General features: G+C 40.2%; 1 protein-coding gene across 1 annotated transcript; it reads right to left on the reverse strand.

Annotated features, from left to right (window-relative positions):
- Positions 1 to 1593: 1593 nt before the first annotated feature.
- On the reverse strand, positions 1594 to 20477 carry LOC106864347 (protein ELYS-like). Its single transcript, XM_088161345.1, has 24 exons — positions 20355 to 20477; positions 19042 to 19295; positions 17366 to 17546; positions 16368 to 16575; positions 15136 to 15249; positions 14379 to 14463; positions 12805 to 12955; positions 11007 to 11139; positions 10739 to 10920; positions 10230 to 10291; positions 9375 to 9503; positions 7976 to 8066; positions 7798 to 7887; positions 7463 to 7603; positions 6595 to 6699; positions 6381 to 6474; positions 5958 to 6081; positions 5794 to 5850; positions 4620 to 4766; positions 3689 to 3876; positions 3375 to 3519; positions 3146 to 3277; positions 1831 to 1978; positions 1594 to 1745 (listed from the first exon to the last, which is right to left on the reverse strand). Exons 1-24 carry the CDS (start codon positions 20473 to 20475, stop codon positions 1594 to 1596), a joined length of 3234 nt encoding a protein of 1077 aa, XP_088017471.1. The 5' UTR covers positions 20476 to 20477.
- Between the last annotated feature and the right edge of the window lie 3328 nt (positions 20478 to 23805).

The following is a 23805-nucleotide window of genomic DNA, read 5'->3' on the forward strand; positions in this document are numbered from 1 at the left end:
CAATTTCTATGCTGCTCTTTTAAAAGGCACACAACCCTTACTCCACATGGCCACATTTTCAATTACTGTATTCTAGGTGCCAGTCAACAGAGCAGCAGCCACAGCTTATTTCTTCACTAATTAATATGCACACAAGATGAAGGCACAGTGCTGTAAAAATACCTACATATCTTCATGTAGCAGTGTTCAGGTGTTCCTGGGTCCAAATGTTTTACAGTATTGAGAGTTAGAAAGGAGAAGGATAGAGCTAGTTCAATAGTATAAGTGATCTTTTATAACAAGAAAAAGGTTATAATTTAGGGAGATAGCAATGGTTTCATTCAAGTAGGCAAAGGCAGAAAGGTCAGAACCAAGGGGCCATGTCTGGTGTTGCTTCCTTGCATGTAGCAGTTTGATGGCAGTGACTGGAAATACAGTTTAATACAAACAACTGATAAGCAAAACTGCTGCAGAAAGTCATCACTGAATCCTGACAGAGACTGATGTCACTGATGTCATGTGACTGGATTAAAAGTCTGAAGCATGCAGTTCTTGGTTGTAGAAATGCACATCAAACTACACAAAGCTAGTCAGCACTTAAATACCGACATGGTTAAGCTACACGTTGCATCTTTAAACAGCTACATATAGATTGAAAAGTCCAGGTTCGACTTACTTTGTTCCATGCGATAAAAACAAGTGTATTTCTCAAAGCTGTGGGACAAGGTGACCACTGCACTTAGTTGAAAACTAAACTTTCCCTCTGTTCCCATTTTACTGCTTTGAAAAGGACTATACAATAACTACATGGATGCTAAAAATTCCTCACAATTTGAATCCAGGGGTTTCAGTTTAAACAAACAAGCTTTGTTTGTTGCTACTGGTTTGGTTGTTTGCTACTGACTTTTTAAAATACAAACCTTGACCACAAGAGGAGTTTCCAGTAAATTCAACTCTGATGCTCTTGGCAGATTCTTTTGGGAGCTGGAGCGATGTGTATTTGATCTCAGGGGGCTGGATGCCACAAAAGAAGTAGAAGCCCTGCATGGGGACTGCTGGCTCTCATCCTGTGCCACAGAGCGGGAAGGAACAGGACGAACCACCAAATCCAGCAACCTGTTAAAACACACAATTTAAACTAGGAACAGCAATAAATAAATGAAAAAAAAGCATGCTGTGATCATCTCAGATGATGCAGAACACAAACATTCAGTGAACAGGAAATACAGGTGAACCCTCACTGCTGGGCTGATATATTAGGCCCACATGGAAGTGACAGGCACTTCTTTTTGTCTTTCAGAGTCTGTACACCAACAGCTTGGTGGCAGTCAGAACTTCAGTTTCAGCTGTCTTAAACTCTGTAAGCACATTTCCCACAATGTAAATACATGTATTTGTATAACAAAGATTATCATAGTAGAAAAATATGTTTTTCCAAATATCACTTATGAACTGTCTCAAATGTTATATATTTTATGTGCAAAAAGCAAAACAAAGCTGTATTCACATATACCTTCCCAACAAGACACTAACATAATTCAAACAGATTTCTCTCCTCCTTTTTCTCTTTTCACTCAAACACATAGAACAAGGCAAACTTTGTGGAAAAGCTGCTTACTTATTATATTCTGAGAAATTGGTTTTCTTGTTTCCTAGCCATGCTTCTTTAAATCTGGACAGCACTTTATTGATGAAACTTGTTCTTACATGTACATTTCCTGCATTAGCCTGCCTTGTTGCTGTTGATAAAGGCTTTGGCCTTGGGACTGTAAAGCAAGAAGGAAAAGTATCAGCTTTGTGTAATCAAAGTGATGGCCAGCTGCACAATGTATTTCCCTTCCCTAAAATTACCTTCTCTTAAGACTGATGAAGGCAAACGGTACGGCTTGGCTCTCTCTACTGCCAGCTTCCTTTGAACTGTGGGAAGGATCTTGATATATTGGTCTAATAGAGAATTTCTGGCAACTGCTCTCTCTCTCAAGCGAGGATCACGATCATTCTGACAAAGGAAATGTGTAGAATAAGAAGTTAACAATTTTCCAGAAGTTCATTGCAGAGAACTATCTCTGCTCTTTCTAACTCAGGCCTAAATTTGCTCTACAGACAAAGGAGAACAAATCCACTGCACAGAGCCACAGCAAGCTCCAAGTTCCACCCAGGAATACACACCAATTTCACCTAGTAGTTTTGGATAAGGGCAAGGAAGCCAAGAATAAAAGTAGAATATAAAACTACTAGTTAAAAGCACTGACACTTTGCAGAGCCTTATTCTTACATACTTCTTAATATCTACAGTTTTCAAATGGCTTATGGAAGAGCAGGCTTTCCCCTAGTTATCATTAAATACCGATGTCTGAGATTACTGAATACAAAGGGCAACTGCAAATTATGTTGGACAAAATGATGCGAAAATAAGCTAAGAAAATCTACCTACACACACCTGTGTGGAGCACAGATTTCACATACATAAGGGACTTAAAACTTCCAAGACTACCTTTTAAGTTTGTTTTACTGGAAAAATACACTTTCAAAAAACAACACATGCATCAGAGGATCCCTAATAAAAGTTCACATAACACGAAGTTTAATCTGGATATTTTGAGAAACATAGGTTAGAATTCATGTCATAAAATTGGTAGCATGAAACTACTGCAATCAGAGATCTTGTGCTATAATTTGAGAAAATAAAAAGCCCAAAATCACAACTGAACCTCACTAGACATACTTTACCTGTTGAGCGTCCAGACTGCTCTCAGGTAAAAGCAAGATAGAAGACATGACATACAACATACTCTTCATTCCACAGAAAAAATTGGCGCAAATTACTTTCATAGACTAAACCACACATAACAGAGGGATCTGAGGATCTGAATGAAAAGATGGGATGGTAGAAAAGATACCTATTTTTTCTTCAGTTGCAAACAAACTTTCTGCAGAGTCAACCATGGTCTGCAATGTTTAATTAATAACTTCACACAGCAGTTTGCAATAGTAAAATTATTTCAGCCAACCTTTACGTTCAGCTGACAGCTACAACTTGACATGTAGGAACTTATTTCTAGTCTTTCAAAGAATAGTATAATAGCAGGATTTTTCTTGAGGACTATCAAAAGTGGTCAATCACATCAAGAGAAACTTCCACACTTAGCAGGACTGTTACCCTTACCGTCAGACTGGCCTTCATGGACTGATTCAGCTGGAGTGCTGGGATGTAGTTGGCACGCTGAAGATGGTGGACTAAGAGGAATTCACGGTTCTGAACACCAGATTTGGTCTGTAAAAACTTCTCCAAACACTCCTGTGAGAAATAACACATTTCAAACATCAGTTACAATTCTGCCTCTTCTCTTGCCAGTGAGAGAATTAAGATTTTTTTGTTTCTTCTCCAAACTCACTTTTTCCGTGTCTGTGAAAGGCAGCTTCAGCAAATCCTCCATGAGCCCCATCTCCTGACAGATTTCATACATGTGCTTTAGCAGCTCTTCTATGTTTAACTTTGTGGTGTGTTGCTGCAACAGACCCCAAGCCTCCACCATGCACCTGCAGGAAAGGTTTTGGACATGCAAAGGAATGGCAACACTGGAGCCAAAAAGATGCCCCACACTGATGGTATTCATTCAAAGATCAAAGGAAACGGGGAGCCCCATCTGTACCATCAGTTCTCCACATTTCCCAGGGTCTGAATGCCAAGAGTGGGAGATTTCCTTACCTATTGGACAACAACACGGTGAGGAACAGCCGCACTTCGCTGCTGCTGGACATCGACGGCTTCATCATCTGGATGTACCTGAGGGCTCTCCTGTGCTCTCCCTGGCACATGAGGGACTGAATTATCCTCATGTGCTGCCATGACACAGTCTTGATTGTAGCCGGATGGAAGAGCAGGGCCAGGGCATTCTGGACAAGTTGAGAGCAGCTTCATTACCACAGATACACACAGCCAGGCAACAAACACAGTCAAAAGTGTCTGCAGCAAGGCTGGATGTGGGTTAGACAAACTTAGATGTCTAACTAACAAAATACTTGACCCAGGACATACCAGTAAAAATTCTTCAGTACTTGCAGGAAAAAAAAAAAAAAATCAACCATACAGAACTAAGTGAATGTTTTAAGAGGAGCAAATCAGATTTTTCTAAGTTTACAAAATTCTTTGTATGAGCATCCCTTTTTATAAGTACATTACTAAATAAGAAGTTACTAGACAAACAAATTGATTCTATTGGTATGGTGACATAACACTAAGGCACTAGGAAGAAGAGGTTGAAAAGTCACTTCTGCCATCTTTTGTCTCAGATCTTCCTGCTACCATCACAGTTTCCATGCTCCAAGTACCCAAAACACTCTTTCAGAAACAGTGCCCAACCAGTCTGCTGAAAACCTAACCATAGACAGCTTTGAAAATTCAAATATGAAGCATTATTAAAGTTGATTACACCTTTGTTTTAATCTATTTCCTGTCAAAGTAGTTAAAAGCAAAATTTCAAATCCTAACTTATTGCTGAAGATGTCAGAGCAGTATTACAAAAAAGCTTCTTATGCTTCAACAGCTCCTAATACCTAAGTACCAATTCTTAAAAATTATTTTACTGTTTACAGCTCTGCAGTGCAATCTGTGTATAACTCAACTGTTTCATACTTACTTCATAATTATCATGATCTAGAAGCCAAAACCCTCGAATCAGTTTAACAAGACCCCAAGGGATAGCAAAGGCAGTTGGAAAGGAAACAAGTAAAGTTTCTGTTTTATTGGGAAAGGAATGCATGATGTCCAGCAGCAAGTAAATTGTCTGAGAATATCTCATTAAGGTGAATAAATTGCTAAGACCAAAAATTTATCACATTATATTTAGCAAAACAATGAAACAAGAATATTAAAATGGTAGAAATGCCATTTTAGGATATTAAAACCTCTTGTATCAATAATCACGTCCTAACCACAAATCAACATTCTGAATATAGAAAGAAATACCTGTGGATTTCTGTAAGGACATTAAAAAGGCAGATACTGCGTATTTATATACTGCTATTATAAACTCAGGCTTCTGCTTCCATCAGTGAAGCTACCAGTTAGACAATCAACACACTTGAACATCCAATGCTTAATTATTAAAGAAAACAAATTCTACAGCTGCTTTGTTCTCCCCATTTCCTGACTTCACAAAACACAAATTATGGTGCCCTTACAATGCAACTTAGCACTGACTGATTACAACTGTGTTTAGAACTGCATGTGCATCCCTCACTCCAAGTGTCATCTTCCTCATCTGACATCTAATGTTAGGGTCCTGTCTGAGTAAGACAGCTTGGGACTACAACCATTATTAACCCCTTGTCTTCCAGGCTCCCTTCTCAGTTTAGTCAACAAACAAAAAAGGCAAATCTGCATGTTCCAACAGCTTAAAAATTAGGCTTCTGCCCAATGAGTGTTCTGAACTCTCTCTTTATTATTCTGTGTGCTTGCACTTTTAACACAAAACAAAAAAAGCAAACATTATTAGCTGGGCTGGGAAACGAATGATTTTGGCAAAAATCAGCGTCTGGAAAACCACAGTTACAAACCGTTTTATTCTGAAGCAGCACATTTCAGGCACTGTTCTAACACACAGTGTTTTGCTACAGAAAGGAGTGCTTTAAAAAATTAAAAACTATTATATTTTGAGAAAAACTAAGCAAGGTTTTTATCTTGAATATTTTAGGGAACCTGTTTTCTTGTATCAGAAAAGACTTAGCAAAAAACACACAGATGACAAATACGTAAGAACATTTATGTGCACACACTGAAGGGGTAATACCAAAGCCTTTAGGAAAGGATACAATTGCATGTTTGTCACTTTCTTCAATGCTTTCTAGCAAATAGAGATCCAGCAGTGCCTGAAAAGAAAGATGAAAAGGTTTTCAATGCTCCTGTCTTTCAGAACCATTGCCTTTAGGGGACCACTACTGCAGCTGCCGGAGTTTTCAGTGAACACAACACTCACATGTAAACTAACAGGTGGGTATTTCCCAGTACCGCCTTCATCTCTCCGCCACAACTTCTCCACTTGCTCTCCCAACTGGGAAACCATTCCATCAATCATCAAGCAGTCAGAATCCCATTTTCCTCTGCAAAAACAGAGAACAAGGGCTTGGACAGAGTAAAACACTCATTCCAGCCTCTCAGTGTCACAGATTTCTGAGTCAGAGGAAAGACAGTCCTTAGGTCACAATGAACTCATGAATTAAGGAGTCCAAAGCACAAATCCAAGAGAAGAGTTGCAATGACCTTTTGGGTTCCAGGTTTGCTTTCTTCCTCTGTTACATGTAATGCCAAGGAAGTGCAGACAAAGGGTTTTCGCTGCAAAAATAACCACTCTCACAGAGGCTAACAGTGGCAGCTTTCTAGAGATTTCATCTAATCTTACCTTGATAAACGCTCGAGTTTCTCTCGATGACCTGTGTAGTAGCTCTGAATCAGAGGGTAATTGTAGAAAGGTCTAGACAAATGCATGTGATCATCTAGAGGTGATAAAGTAAAAGCAAGTTAAAGAAGACCACGTTTTTTTCAAATCAAACTTAGGACTAGAACAACAGAAGTCAAACAGCCTCAAGTGTTTTGGTACTACAAGTTCTGCTTACCTAAACCCTCGGGAAGGAGACTGGATCGACAGAACCAGATCACCACTTGTGCATACAAAGAAATGAGGCTGGTTACCACCTGCTTATTTGTCAAGTCTGCAAAACCTGAAAAAAAGGCAAAACATGATTTGAGTATTGCAATTCTTTTCATTTCACAAAACTCCCTTTGCTGGACTAAGAGAAAATATAAACAAACACATTAGAAATCTGTCTTTGTAGCTGTCGGTCTGGATCAATTATGAGTTTGAAAGAAAAAAGCATTTCCCTCCCAAAGGAAAACCCCCTCAATCACTGCAAAGAAACAAAATCATTAAAGATTAAAATTGAAAAAAAAAAGCCTAAACTATTAGATATACTCAGGAAGAAGATGTTTCTTTTCCATGTAGCAGAAAACTACATTTTTAATTCTGCAAAGTGAGAGTCGTCTTTTGCCCTCAATACTTTTTAAAAATCAAAATTTTTTATAAAATCAACAGCTAAAAAACTCCAGAAAATTGCTTTACACATTACACATTTTGGCTTTCTTTATATTTCCCAGCAATTTGCACATAACTATCAATTGCTAGTTAACAATTAGGAACATTTCTCAGCACTACCACGCTCAGTTGCTGTAATTGCCAACCAGGTGCTTACTCAGCTCATTGCTGACCCAGTGTAGCCTCCCCTACCCAGCCCCATCAACTCCACAGCAAGCTGCTCCCCTGAACTCAAAGCGTCTTAAATCTAAGTCCCAACTGCTCAGATTTAAACTTCTTCCTGCTCAATCTGACTCTCTCCCAACCATCCAAAACAGCAGCTCCTGTCTCCACAGTTACAACCTTCCAAATCTTAGCAACTAGAACCAAGACCTAGCAGTGCTTGCACCAACCTCTCTCAGTAAGCTCTCGGGCTTCTGTTAGAAAACAGTTCAGGACTGTGCTGAGGTTGCTCAGAAGCAGCTGGCAGTGCTGAAGGGACTGTAATGTCTGTGGGTCAATGAAGTTGCAGGAGCCGTCAAACAGCGGAACACCTTGTCAAGGAGAAATATTCAATCGTCAAGCAGCAGAGCAACTGCAGACTTCCAAAGCACACTCAAACAACCACAGGAGATTTGAAGAACCACTTAAAGAACCAGGAGAATACACTGCCTACATACAGATTACTGAAGAAGATCCTTTACAAAGAATCACTCCAGATTTCAAAAATGACTGGACCAGTACTCACAGATTTGGTCCAGTTCATCCTTTGTACAGATCACTTTGTTCCACGTCCACTCAAGAACAAACCGTAAATTTACAGCAGAACTTGGCTGCTCTTTAAAAAGAGAAAACAGAAAGACATGAAGCCACTATTCCCAACCAAAACAGACACAATATAAAAACATAAATGCAGGGAGCATTACCTTCAGAAGTCCAGTGTTTAATGCATCCCGTCAGAAGTTCTAAAGAACCTGTCTGCACAGCAGCTGACAACACTGCTTCTAACTGCTCCTCCTGAACAGAACAGACAAAAGCAAATTATAACCTCACACACTTTTCATACCCAGGCCTCACCACAAGTGTTTGTTTCTAACTGGATACTCATTCAGACATTAGTTGCAAATGCAACTAATTCCATATTCTTGATTCTTTCTTAATTCTAGCCACAGGCTCCACTGCTTGCTGGTTTGAGGAACACAAGAAAGTTTTTCTCTTGACATTTCAACTTCACACAGGCTACTTCTAATCTCTAGTTCTGTGCCTCTGGTTTCAGTCTTCATTTACTGAGTCACAATTAACTATTTTCAGTAACATCCTCTGCTAATACACATTATGCACTTTGGGCACGCCCTTTTGCCATCAGCAACATGTGAAGGGGCCAGAGCAAACACAACTGTGTTTGCATGGCAACAGTGAAGCTGAGGCCAAGTACCTCCCCGGTCCAGCAAGACATGAAGCAGCTTTGACAGCCAAAACATTCAGTTACAATTTGTTAAAGTACCATAAAGAAGTGAAATATTTCAGTTCTAATAGGCTGGAATTCCAGCCTATTCAAATACTGTATTCTAATGCCATGGCAATCCTTGAGAAGGATAATGCACAGGCATGCACACACATGGGAAACGATATAGTAGCTTATTCCAGCTGGTGTTCAGACATTTCTTTCAGGTGAAACGATCCCGCATACAGTTTTACATTTTTATTTTTTTTCCCTTGACTATATTTTAAAAACATATTAAAATATACATTTGCATTAGAAGTAAAATTATTACATTCATAGACATTTCTACACATTCTGTCATTTGAAAGCGTGTGTTATATGTCTATCTTTTTCTGAAATCTGGTTGCAGACAAGGAAACATGCCAAATACTGCTTAGGGTGGCCAATGAAATTCCAAACCAAGTTTCTTGACATAATTCTGAAATTTCTCTTTCTAGCATCCAAAAGCAATCCCTGCTCAAATGCATAAGAAGACTCTGAACAATAGTGTTACAATCCAGCAAAGGTCATCATAAAATTTTTTGCTTTCCCAAGTTAATTCCCAGCCTGAGTTGACATCAGAACCTCTAATCAGAATGTAAGAGCCTAAATCAAGCTTGTAAAATAAGCATTTTGTGGCTGGGTCTTGCCAAAAGGGCTCTTCCCAGTCAAACTTGGAGTATGGATCTAAGAATATTATTATTTCTGCTTAATAATGTCAACACCTTCCTCTCAGAGCAGCTTGCAAATCACAGAAAACCCAGATGGTCATGTCTTGTAGCCTCTACAGCCTTCAGACAAGATGGATCTATTTCCCTCTGGATTCCCCAACATACACTCACCTGAGTCAGACTGGATGGCTGGACATCAACCAGTCTTGGAGACAGCAAGCCAGCTACAAGACACCGAGTGTAGCTGTCACGAATGGCTTCACTTATTAAAGGACCAGATTTCTTCAAAAACTTCAGGGTCTGAAACATCAATCAAAACACACAGATTAAGACAACGTTCAATGACAAAGGTTCTGTCTTAAAAACAACAGCCAAATGAATGGTATCCATTTAAAAAAAATACCCTGTAGAAGAAAATACCAACTCCTGCAATGCTAAAGGAAGTATTTTCCAGCCTGTCTGTCAATACACAAGCCCTGGTATTTTCCCTGACACAAATTATATTCTGTAGAATTTAAACCTAACAACTTTAAATCACATTTCTGTGCTTGTTTGTGCAGAAGCTGATTCATGTGGCAATAGTCAGTGAGCCGGAACTTAATATGAAAGGATTTGTCACAAGCTGTGCAGTGGCTCAGAAGTTATAACTTGGCCAAGGTTGAGAGAAAAAACATGCATTTCTTCTTAAATTGTTAAATCACTTTTCCCTTTCTCCATGCTGACCTCCTTTCTCAAGTTCATCAGGGGTCAAAACCCTAACTCCACACCATACAAAGAAGTAAAGACTTTTCCCAACTTCCAGCACACTCTTTCTTTCTTCCTTCTACAGCAATGCTGCATTCCTTTCTAGCCATTCAATCCCTGCTCATGCCTCCCTAAAACAGTACCATTTGCATGAAACTGACAGGACGTGACTGCAGTTATACATGTGGATGGGCAGTGTGAGTATCAAGTGGCCTCTGACACTCAAAGCACTGCAAGGGAAAAGTTAGAAAAGGTTCATCTCTTGACAGCAATAAAAGTCACCTCCTTCTGGAAGCCGGTGCAAGTCATGTGAACAACTCCCGAGTTGAGCAAGCACGTCACATCTGCAGAAACAAGAATATTTGACAGACCCTGTTACCTTATCACCACTTTATGCTTTTTCAATAGTGCAGTCTGGAAAGACAAACCTCTAGCACCCCGTTCCTTCATCACATCACTTACAAACTTGCCATGAAAAGCAGTTACTCTGTCTGTAGTGGCACCCAGGTGCTGTGCTTTGGGCCTCAGCTCAAAGGCATTTCATTTTATGACCATCACCCCTTCCCAGGCTATGTTACAGAAGGCTCAAAACACAGTAGCTTGTCAGATATGTTTCACAAGAGGAAGTACCTTGTCAGGACAAGGTAACCAGGTTTGAGAAGGTTTGTGGGGGACTTTTTTTGTTTTGGTTTTTGTGCAAAAAACAACAAACAAGAAAGAGAACCACTAAGTGGCATTTGACCTCCACTAAAGCTCGTCACAATTCAAATGAAAAGCAGTGAAATACCTACCAAAATTATAGGTGCTTGGATTAAAAAACTGTTCAGGTGGTGGATAAGAAGGAGGCACCCCCCGACTTAGACTACGCTCGTGTACCAGAATATCCAAAATGAGGTTTGGAGAAGTCATGCTTATTACAGGATCCAGTGACCACAGTGCAAAATAGGGGCAATCATGAAGGAATTCTTCTGGCCTGAAAGAAAACAAGTGCATAAGCTCAACAGCAATTTTCAAATTAAGCCTATGTAGGGATATTGAAATCACTTAATTAAAACCTACCTCAGTGAGTCTGGCATTTGAGCATGATACCAGCGATTGATGTCAAACACACCCAAATAAGTGGATGGCTTTCCCTGACCATAGGTATTCACTTGCCAACTGAAGATTGATACACTGGTGTCAGGAGAGATTACTGTCAAAAACAAGACATTGTTTCTTAGTGTAGAAAATATGAGATATTTGCTGTTATTTCACTTATGAACCACAACACTTTACTAGGAATGATAAAAACATATATGAAATAGCAATCATTTTTGCAACAGGCTTCAGTCATACTGCCTCTTTTTCTTATCCAAATTACTTTTATTTTAAACAAAATCAAGTGCACAGTTATTAATTAAGCTTTGCATGTTATTAAATAAGTTTGCTGAATGAATAATTTGGGGGAAAGATATGCTAGGAACTCATAGATCGCTATTTTTAAAAAGCATACTTGTATTTTTCTTATATAGTTGTGTCACTCAGCTAGCATGATTTGATTTCCATATGTGACTAAAGAGGAAGTTTAAAGAGTCAAAGTAAAATAATAAAAATTTCAGACTAAATAAATAATATAATACTTAAAAATACAAACAGGACATAAGAATAAAGATTTTAACATAAAACATTCCCAATGTTCTATTTCAGTTTCCTGAGTAAGTGGAATGTTTTGTGTTCTCTGGGGAGAATGCATTCTCTAGGTGTAAAACAAAGTGTGTGAATATCATTTACTCTAATAGAGAAAGAAACAAAAGAAGATAGCATATTTTGCAATATGCTTCTCTGTTCTCTCTTCAATTCATCACTAGGGATCCTCACACACTTTACTATGCCTCATTGTGAACTTCTGTGCCATTTCAATTTTGTCAGCTGCTGAAACTGCCTTAGAGTATAACAATTACCTTCACAACTCAGAAGACAACTTCACTGCTAACCTCAACATACATCTAGAAGAAGCTCATGTGTGCTAAGAACTTAACTTGAACAGGTTCTGAATAAAATCTAATTAGAAACTATAAAAAAACTAACAAGTATTCGTCATGCCTCATCCTTGATAATAATGAGACAGAAAAGGTTTTTCTTCTTGCTGTTATTTTGGGGATTTGGTTTTTTTTATGTGGTGTGGTGTCTCATATTCAGCCAGCTGTCATGTAGGACACCTTGGTACTTTTCCACCAAGCACATTTCCAGCCACTTTTCCCCGAGTCTGTAGTATTGCAAGAGGTGTTTGAACTTCCTACAGTTGGCCTTGGTCCATTGATCCAGCCTGTGCTGATCCCTCTGCAGAGCCTTCCTACCCTCCAGCAGATCAAGACTCTTGTCCAAGATGGTGTTGTCCCAAACTCACTGAGGGTGCACTCGATCCCCTCATTCAGGTCATTGATGAAGATATTTCACAGGCACCAGTACTGAGCCCTGGGGAACTAGATTCACTGGATGCACACTGGATGCAGCCAGAGATTTGAGCAGGATAAAAAAAAAATTCAGGTAACATTCCTCAGCAATAGAAAGAATGGTATTACTGTTCAATGAAGACAACTGGCAGAACAAACTGACCAGCCCTATACAGATGACCCCATACACTGCTCTAGCATCCCAGCAAACGTCAGATAAAACCTACTTTTCCCCTTAAAGAATGGTGTTCAGAGGGATAGGAAGTCTCACATAACTTAAACACACAGGTTTTTTTAAATAAGCCCAACCAGGTCAGCTAGATGAATATTTAAGACTTTAAGACTGTGGGTATAGAACAGTATTCATTGCTTAGATTTCCAAAGCATGTAGTTTAGAATAACCAATCAGAGACATCAGAACAAACCTTCATTAACACTATCCTCTCTGTCAGCATGGTTGCGAATTTTTTCTATGATCTGAAAGCTGAGGAATTTAGTATTGCTGGTCTGCCCTCTCCAGGGAAAGATTCCACCTGAGACATCCAAACTGAAGAGTTTGACACAGTATGTAAAACCCTGGGGGGAAAAAATGAAGAAGAGGGGAAAGGCAATTTTGAAATAACAACATACATTATACCTAAATATGAATTAATACAAGTTTCTGACATAATATGCCTCTCTTACTGTATGTTTCCCATCAATAGGAACTACACCTGACATGCAAGAGAATTAAGTGTTAAGTCGTAATGGGCAAGTTTAGCTCTAAAGGCTTTTACATACTTTCAAAATTTAGCATTTTCCTAACATTAGTCTAGATCTATACATGTTTTGCAGAGTTCTTTGCACCATGAAGGTGTCTTTACAAACCTGAATATGTACTTACAAAGAGACATCTGAAACAATGCAACACATCTTCACACAAAGCCTTTGCTTCATATTTTGATTACAGAGCCTGACATTACGGCAGCTAAAGGTCTGTCACTAGATGTTATGGATAGACACATTAGTAGTGAACACTCATCTCTCTAGTAACAATGAGAACTTCCTAGAGATTTAAAACCTTCTTTCAAACCACATGAGCTCTTATCAGGGAAATATCCCTCAATTTCTTATGGAGAGGACATGGGATGAACGTGGACAATGTGTTTAGGATCCCAAATTACTACAGAGTAAGCAAACTGCTTTGAGATACACAGATATACAGAAAGGATGGCCCTGAACCTCTGCCACCACCATTTTCTAAGGAAGCATTAACTGAAATATTTTCTTTCCAGTACAGCCTTCATTTAACCTGTCTACCATTAAACATGTGAATGTGTGTGCATTGTGGACAAATAGCAGCTCTACAATAAAAAAACCCCAACAAAGCACCAAACTGAAAAAACAGCAAAACCACTTCCAATCAAAAAACAGGTTTCCTAAACTTTTAGATATCTAAAATGAACTGGCATGAAACAACATATTCTCATTCTATACATTTCATTAATCTAATCTGAGAAGACACAAGCTTTCTCTTAATGGTTCCAGGAAATGCTACAAATAAATATCAAAGGTGTCTAAAATAAATGAATAGATTAAAAAGTCTTTCATTACTGAAAAGAAAAAATGGTAAAATTTGTCCTGAAGCATGCACATTCCATTATATTTTATTCAGGAATTTTGGAAATAACAGATTGCATGCACTAGAAAAAGAAAAGCTAAGAAAAATCAAAACCATCTCTTTAAAAATCTAACATGAAGCCTAAGCAAAAAATCTCATCTTTCTTATGAACTGAACTAAAGATAAAATCAATTTTAATCAAAAATGTTGACCTGAACAAGATGTCCACCATACCAAAGGACAGTTCCTTAAGATAAAGCACGATAACTCCATAAACTCATCAGGCATTCATTTTAATGACTAGAAATTTCAGCTTTCATCCATATAGAAAGAACCAACTTAAATGATACTCAAGGGAAACTTTATCTTTTAATCTTCTCACATATAGGCCTGTCTTACCTCGTACATGACTTGTCCTGATGCCAGACATTTCCTGTCACCAAATGCTAACTGCAACAGATGTAAATTCACAGCATTCCCTTCACTGAAAAAATGTATAAATGAGGAAATTTGATTACAAAGCTGTATTTCAATCCTCATTATCGTTTTATTAGATCTAGGCTGAAACTTACATAAGAGCGTGCTCTTCCTGAAAAGAAAAACACTGCTTCCCAAAACACGATAATTGGCCATACTTAGGCAGTAAAATATAAAGGAGGAAATTTTGACACAAACAGCTTCAGGGGAAGATGCTAACTGTACCATTGGAAAGCTTTAATATGCAGTATGGACCTAAAACTGTTGGAAATAGCTTTTCACAGTAAAGCGTTCTCCATGAAAACTGCTTTGAAGTCAAGCTCTAGACGACTGCCACTCAATGAAAGCTGGGCTGACTAAGCAGCTTACTGATGCTGAGAGAGAGAGAGGTATGTTTGTCCCCTTCCCACCTAAATTCCAGTCCCTCTCTTGCATGCAGCACCCTTTTCCACACTCTGACTTATTCCTTATCCCAGCTGGAAACCATTGATTTGTTTGCTGAACACTGTTCCTTTTCTGCCAGGGAAGCTGAACTGGCACACAAGGACTCTGAAGACTTCTGAAGCTCTCATGAAGCAACCAACAATACTGCCATTGTCCTCTTTTAGGGACAGCTCTATGTGAACAAATATTTTTTAAAAATTAGCAAAATAAGCGTCTTATGGTAATTCTTATTCACCTTTGTTGTGTAGACTGAACAGCCCATAAGTAGCAACAATTTTGAAGATCACCCTCAGGCTCTTGAAAAGTAAGGGCACAGACAGGAATCCTTCCTCCAAGCTGAGTGTAGTGCCTACAGGTTTGAAAAAAAAGATAGAAAAGACAAATAATTGAATCAAGCAAGGGAGTACCTTTTATGCAACAGTCAAGGTGAGGAAATTTCTGTCCATCAAAGCAATAACCTCTATGTCCTCCTCTGCTGAGGAGGAGGAGCAGAAATGATTAGTACAGCTGCTGGGGAAAACACTGTTCCTATTGTTGAAGCCTACTTCAATATTGAACTTAAAATGCATTAAATCTGAACATATTTAAAATAAAACCAAACACAAAGAGCTTCTCATTTCTTTACTTGGATATTGTAACAAACTTTTTCTTTCAGACTTCTGAACCCTAGCTGTACCTTCACAATCTTTTCCTGACACCTAGTTTTGGCTTCTCTATCTTTTTTTGTATCAGTAATTTTTGGTGAATAACTGTAGATTTGCTAAAGTAAACACCTATCTGAATCTGGCCAAGTATTTAAAGTGAGATTGTTCTTCAGCAGATTTTAAATAATTTCCTTATTTTTCTATTTTTCATAAATTTACATGCTTCTTATTCTCATCTCCAAGGCTTCCAAGGAAAATTGGTTCATGTAGATCTATGCCTAGGAATGGGTCAACCCCCTACTTGCATCAAGGCTGAAATGTAGGAAAGGATATGCTTTCAAGCACAGATCAGCTGTTGAATTATGTCTCACTAGTTTCATCCTGGTCCCTTAAAAAAATATAATCACCAAAACCACATTATTCATACATGGAAGCCTGTCAGTGCATGTCCTATTGTCCTGAAACCTGTCTCACAGAAAAATATACATTGCCTTGTTTCACTGAACATGACTGGAGAGAACAAACTGACTTATAAAAATAAGATCTCTCACATCCCTACTGTCTGACATGACCCAGTACTTTCCACAAGACCTCTATCCACAGGCACGGTAAGAAATTAACTGCAATCCACTGGAGAGAAAGTACTGGACTTAATCCATGTATGAGTTAATAGTTATTTCAGAAGAGGATTTCTGAACACTCCATGATTATACCCAACATCCCACTCACAGAAAAAGGGAGCTTGAAATTAATATATTTCCTGAAGGAGAAAAATTGAGACCCCTGTACCTTTGAGCATGGCCAAGTGGAAGTGACTACTTACGCCCTCTTCAAAGTTTTCATGTTCCCCAGTGACAAGTAGCCATCAGAAAAACCCACAACGAGCTGGTTGCTTCTGCTTATGTAGCACAGGGTTGATACTGCTGTTCCTGAAGGACTTCGTAATTGAAAACAGAGATGCCTCCCTTCCCTCATCACAGCTTCTCTTCTTTGTGGAACTTCAGCAGGAATTCTAGTGACAACTTCTAGATCTACACACAAAAAAAGCAGGCAAGAAATTAATGTATTATGCCACTTCAGTTCCATTTTAAATTGATGTGATTATACAGCATGTATAATCTAATTCTACTGTGCCAGGCAAAGCACCCATTTCTGCAACACCTTTGCTATTTCTGTTTCTGCACCCATTCAGAGAACAAAAGGACTCTCCAATGGGACAGGTATTCTCACTCCTATTTCAAAACAGGGTAAAAATGTAACCATTGTAGTCAAATTCTTCTTGGACCCTATAAATCAGGATTTTGAGCCCCATGATGAAGCTACTTGAAGGGACACGAACTCCTGAAGCCACTCTTACAACACCCACAACAGTGTATGCAACCTGAAAACACAAATTGCAGTATTCATTCACCCAATGCAGGACTTTTGATAAGCCAGATTTATTTTAAAACACAAGCCTAAAACTTGCCCCAAGTCACTAATGGAAACAGGAGATCACACCCAAGAATTAGGGTACCTCTGACACAACTTCCTATCACACAGCTGCTCTGACTCAAATTGAAAAATTCCTTCATCCCGCACTAAGAATCACAGGGACAAAGAGACATTGGCAGTTAAGACACCTTCTTAACATCAGGAGGAGTACTAAGCCACTCCCATTTTTGGATCAGTTCAGGACCATACGATGTCATCTGCAATCAGCAACGTCAGAAATGTCAGTGGCCCGTCAGCACACTGGGGTCCTCGCTGGGATACAAGACGGTTTTTGGAAAGAAATACATTCCCTTACTTCTAAATTTGAGTTTAAAAACTGCAGCTTACCCGATGCTTCTACTTCATTCTGACTGCAAGACAAATCATCTAAACAAAGGTCAACCAGAAGGACGTGGCCAACATCTGTGGCCACTGCTGCCACTCCAAAGAGCCATCGCAGACTCTGATGCAGGTGCCGGGTGCTCACGCTGGCTCCGCCGTCATTGCTGATGGGTTCGATGGCAGTCACCTGCAGGGAGCTGCAGGTTAACATCACAGCTCTTTGACAGGCTCAAGAGTAATCCTCAGAAGGGAAACCAGCATTAGCACGTCAGAAACAGGAAAGGAAATACAGGGTAAGATTCCCATGGGCATGAAACATTCCTACAAAGGGCTGGAGGGAGACGCTGGCTTACTAAAATCTACACTGGTCCTCGCTTTGACTGATAATATCCAACAAAAATTTTAAATGCACACCACCACTGTTACACATGGAAAAGTAAACTGTAAAAGGCAGCCTAAAGCAACAGCAAGAGACCAAACAAGAACTTGCTCAGCCTGAGGCAGGAGCTCTCCCTGCTCCCTGACAGGCCAAGCAGTCCCCGCGATCTCAGGCTCAGGTGAAGACAGACCCTTCAGCACCCACAGCACACCCAGGACAAGACTGCCTGCTCTAGCAGAGACGCAAGCACACCACGGCTCCTGCACTGAAGCTGGATAACACAAGAACAGGGGCGATCTTCTGGCCTCTTACAAATGCAGCACCATGAAAACAGACAGCTTTACATCAACAACAAAAGTTTGTCTGAAAACAAAGCAAAGAAGCGAGTGTCACAAGGCACTCCATCTTTTTATGTAAGTTATTTACCCCTAGAAGTGGGGGAAATATCCAAACTCATAGACCTCCTGAAGTTTTCTCCTCTCCTGTATCAAGCACTTGCTTATGATTGCACTGCTTGGCCACCTGCTATACAATCCACCTTTTGCCTTGGTCACAAGAACTCCAAGCTTAGAGGTATATCTAGTAAATACAGGCAACTTTATTTTCTTTCACAATTCCTATGATTCAAATTAAATTACCAATCTTCTCTGCTGCTCAGAGGACTAACAAATGTATTTTGATTATTTAAATCCTTGTGCTTCAAGTCTTAGTGACAGTGATGAGGAAATACAGAACACATCATGCTGTGCAATTAGCCAAGGTCCAAGGCTTGCTACTTCTAACTTTTTTGTTTTAAGATACTTTTTTTCATTGTACAACCGGCTCCAAATGAATTTTACCAGTTTTGCAGAATCTTCCAAAAATGTTCCATGTGGAAGCTCCTGAAATGATATATTTTTCCATTATGTTATGCAGTGTTTTTTCCTATTCTCCTCGTGTTCTGCCTCATTCTGAGGAAGAACAAAGAGAACTTTTCCCAGCTCACTGAATCTGAATGCTACCCTTCTGCTGCATACAAACGAGTAGAATTTGGGAAAATACATGCAACAGTCCTGAAACATACAATCACTATAAACTCACAGGGAAAATAATATCGGAAGCATGGTGCTCCTTAAGGCCTTGGAAAAAATAAAAGACAAAAATGCAGAAAGGGGTGTTGAGAAAAAGGCTCTCTTGGCTGACAATATGTTAATACAATACAGAAAACATACAAACTTCAAAGAGACATTGAAAGCTTTTCTTGAAACAGGAATATGCAGCACCAAACACCACCAAATCTTCATTACACCAAAAAGATACATACCCTCCCTGAAAGAGCAATTGCTTTAACCACTCTTGAGGTCCCAAGATCGTACAGACAGAGAACACTTCCCTCTGCCTCCTCCAACCCAACCAGGAGTCCAGTCCTCTTCTGCCAAGAGAACTCCTTCACCACACGAACAGTGGGAGGCTGCTCGTTCACTCCGCTGAAGCGATAGGCAGAGAGCCGCTCTCCTGTCACCGAGTTCACCACCTCCAGCTGGGGGCCACACGCCAGCCACGCCAGGCCACTTCTGCCTGCGAGGGGAAAGAAACAGCACTGAGCACATCCCCAGCACAAGAACTCAAACAGCAGCAATGCAACTGGCACTGTGCCTTTCCCTCAAATGCACCAAAGGGATGGAGGAAGGCAAACCTACCCACATCTGGACAACTGCTTTACATCACCCATTGACATCCTCAACCAATACATCTGAAAATTAATAACCCCATTCTTTTGCATTTGTACTTGTCATTCCTGCACTCAGGAACGTTGACTGATTGGCAAAAAGGTTACGATAGACTGAGCTCTAGCCTGTACACCAGACTTGGCTTGCTTTTGCTAGAAAACACCTGAATACGTGCAGGAATACAAGCCTCAGAGCATACTTCAAACACTGACCATCTAAACCAATTCATTTCCTGTTAAGAATTTTGCTTGACACATGACTACTCTGGGCAGAGATTTGGACAGGAAATTATCTTAAAATGGGCACTGCATGCATAAATTTCAACTGTGACACCTGCTGATCCCAGAAAGAATTTAACAAGTGTTGTTTCACTGAAGAATTTAACACTCGTTCCTTCAAGCTCAAAGGAAGGATTAGCTCCATTTCTGCACGTAAAGTCAGGTAGATAAGATTCTAGCAAGTCTTAACAGAAGCCCAGACATGCAGACAGGTGTCCAGCTCTACCTGCAGATCACCTAGAAAGTCACCTGCCTAATCTGCTTAGCTGCTGTCAGCAACTCTCACTGAGTCCTCATCTGCATCCTATTAAATACCTTGGAAGTATGTGGGCAGTGCTTGAGCTGGTACAATGAAATACAACATGAAATAACACAATTTCTTCTTTGAAAATTACCTTCTATTTCATTCAAAACCGAATGGAGCATGGTCAGCTATATTATTTAAACAGCACATTACTGGAGCAGGCTGTTGCACTTCCAATACTTAGCATTTCTGATTATTAAATTAACCTGTTAGTACTATCAGAAGCTGATACATTTTACTTAACAGAACCAACCTGATGATATGACCCTGTGCTTCAGGCACTAACAACTTTATACCAAATCCAAATTTAAAGGAAAATGCTCACCTCCAGAAAACTTTCCACACAACACAGAGTCTAGTGTTGTCTCAGCTTCCCCAAGTGCCTCAACAGTCACCTCTGGAAACTGCAGCAGACTGCTTGTTACCTGAGCTGTTAGGTCTCGCATTCTTCACTGAATATAAAGAAAAAAAGGGCAAAAATCTTTGAGACTGATGCAAGCTTCATCAGTATGCAGTGACAAATCTCTTATACATCATCTGTAGCTCTTTCTGCTTGAAAAAAATTGAACTCAGGATAGTTTTTCATCTCACAGCAGAGCAAAAGGGGAATCTTGTGCTTTTCTGATGCCTATGAGATCAACCAAAAGTGACACAGAGGGATGAACATGATAAACAACAGGGTCTAGAACAACACACTGAGTTTAAGTCTACTCATATAGGTTAGTAAGATTTGATCTCAGAAAAATAGTATTTTAAAAAGTTTGTGCTCTCCAGGAAGCATTAACCTGCAGGAGAAGATAAGAAGTAGAAAGGATTTCAACACTCTTTTCCAACAGCCCCCAACAGCTAAGATTCTGTATTAGATGCAGACCAAAGGTTTCATTTTCCTTTAAGTGAGAAAAAATCAACACAGAACCAGAATTAGACATTACAGCAAATTTATCCAGCTATCTGCTGTGGTTCTTGTCTGACACACAACTGATTTTATTCAAGAGTTGCAGCCTGTCTAACATGACTAAGCAACCAAAAGTTCCTGAAGTCTGTGCTGAGTCAATGCTTGTCTCTACATTGCTTCCTTTACCTGGACAGGCAGACATAGGTGCCAAAGGGCTCAGTACAGAACACAGCAGTGTGGTATCTCACTGCTTGTCCCTCCCAGCCCAAGTTCCAGAATCTTGGCTTTATAACAGAATTCTAAAATGGCCTTCTGGAACCACTGGCAGTCATCTCATCCAACTGCCCTGCTGCTCAAGCCATCACCTAGAGCAGGCTGCCAAAGGCTGCACCCAGACAGATTTGGAACATTTAATTCTCCAACAGGCTTCTACAACCAGCAACCTGACAAGATCAGCTGCAACCCGTGCAACAGGGCCTGGTGTTCGGTGACTCTCTCCTGCCAGTTTAAGGATTCTACTCTCTATCACACCAGTAAAACAGTGTCACACCAGGAAAGGCCTGTCACCACTGTTTCTCCAAAACTGTATCTGACATCTCAATCCCAGAGCAGCAAGTCGGGCTGTCAGGCAGCACGGCCTCTGGCAGAAGCGCTCCAGCCTGGCTAGGCAGCAGCCATGTTGTTGCCAGGCAGGCGCAGGGCACACGCCCAGCCTCTACTGGCACGGCCTGCCCAGGGCAGAGCCGCTGCCGGCTGCTCCCAGAAACAACGTAGCCAGCACCTGCAGCAGTACTCTGCAGGCCTGGGAGACAGCATACAAAAGAGAAAGATATTAAACTCTGGGAGAGCATCCAGAGGAGGGCAATGAAGATGGGCCTAGGGGGGCCTAGGCCTTCGTGGGGAGGCTGTATGAGGGGAAGCTGAGGGCTCTGGGTCTGTTCAGCAGGGAGGACACTGAGGGGAGCCCTCACTGAAGTTACAACTCTGTCATGAGGGCAAGAGGAGCGGCAGGCACTGATCTCTGCTGATCAGTGACAGGACCCGAGAGAAAGGCCTGAAGTTACGTCAGGGGAAGTTTAGGCCTCCTACATATTAGAAAAAGGTTCATCACCCAGAGAGTGGCTGGGCACTGGAACAGGCCCCCCCAGGGAAGTGGTCACAGCACCAAGCCTGACAGAGTTCAAGAAATGTTTGGACAATGCTGAGGCACATGGTGTGACTCTAGGGGATGGTTCTGAGCAGGGCCAGTTGGACTTTGATGATCCTTGTGGGCTCCTTCCAACTCAGTTTATCCTGTGATTCTATGTGAGAGCATGTAACACTTCAAACCAATGAACACCAGACATGTGCATCACACTCAGGTGAATGTTAATAAGGATAGATAAAAAGACTGACCAGTCTACAACAGTGTATTAGCAAAAACTGATTTTAGTTGTTTCTTTGAGTAAGATCTTACCTGGCCCATGTAACTGTTGGGTCCTGCTGAGATGAGCACACCGTTCTTGTCCTTTAAGAAAGACACCATGGTCAGAAGCCACAACAGATGGAAAGCAAAGGTTTTTCTGTGCCCTGGACTCCTCGGGTCATATGCTTGCGCTGTTGGTTTTTACAGAAATCACACATCCACCTCCTGCATCCTTCTCTCACTGTTACTAAAATCCCAGTTGTAATATCAAAATACAAGCAATCAGTCATTCACTAATAATTCGTGTTTCAGTTCAGGTTTAAACCAAGTTCTGCAGCAATGCACAGCACATCAATGCCTGCTCTGAGTCATGACACAGCCCAGGAGAAACGGGCCTGAATGGATACATCAGTAACCATAACCTGCATTTTCCCCTCTACCTCACATATTGGTCATCCACACAGCCCAGTGCTGGAAAATGCATTTTATTTTAGGAATAGCTTTAATTCAACAGGAACCACAGAACATTTATCTTCAAGCATATCAAAGAGACTCATTATCTTGACTACTTTGGTAAAAAAAGTATTCCTGGAAGGGAAAGCCAGAAGTTTGCACAGAAGACAAAAGTACAAACAAAAGAAGCAAACACTGTCCTATTACTTAAAATTCTATTATTTCAGTATTTTCAGACTGGCCTAGACTAATTTGTTGCAAGCATTGCCTAACTATTCATGAGAACCTGTAGATTGTTTTCTGCTTATAGCTTCTTTTTTCCCCACCAGAAATCAACAACTTTGCTATATATTAGTTACATGGGAAGTAATGGAATTGCAGCAAACAAATTTATTGCACTGACAACCCTGAGAGTAGTCTTCCATGAGAGGAAGTTCTGATGGGGGATTAAATAATTATCTGTGCCCTTACTTGCACGCTGGACATGTAGAAATATTAAGGCAAATAAACAAAGTCAACATGAATCAATTAGCACTTCAAGCACTGAGTGGCTATTGAAAATAAAATAGATTTAACTCTCCTTTGTGTTACAACCTGGAATGAATAGTTTCATCAGCCTTAGCTTATAAATATTTTAAGAAAAAAAGTTTTTGAGGTAACTCAAGAGAACCATTTCCACTGTAACATTTCTTTTCTTTACAAAATACCTTCTAACAACAGTCCTTAATGTTATTCATACTCCCACCACTAGTACCTCCTCCAGTGTGCTTCCTGGAAATAAAATCTGCCACTGCTCCCCACTTTTATTCTTCCTGAAAGCTAAGATTCTGTTGTCCCAAGGTGGTCAGCCTTCCAGTGGTTTTTTTGGGGTTACACCCCAAAGGTACAGAACAATCTGGCTCCAGCTTTTAGCCATCCAGCACTTCTTTAGGGGATAAAAACATACACCTTTCAATGAATTACTTTCCTATAGAAAACCTTCAGAATGTTCTATTTAGCAATGAGCAGTAGTTCCTGTGAAAT

This window comes from Sturnus vulgaris, chromosome 3, assembly GCF_052056855.1.
Source record: "Sturnus vulgaris isolate bStuVul1 chromosome 3, bStuVul1.hap1, whole genome shotgun sequence".
Taxonomy (NCBI): domain Eukaryota; kingdom Metazoa; phylum Chordata; class Aves; order Passeriformes; family Sturnidae; genus Sturnus; species Sturnus vulgaris.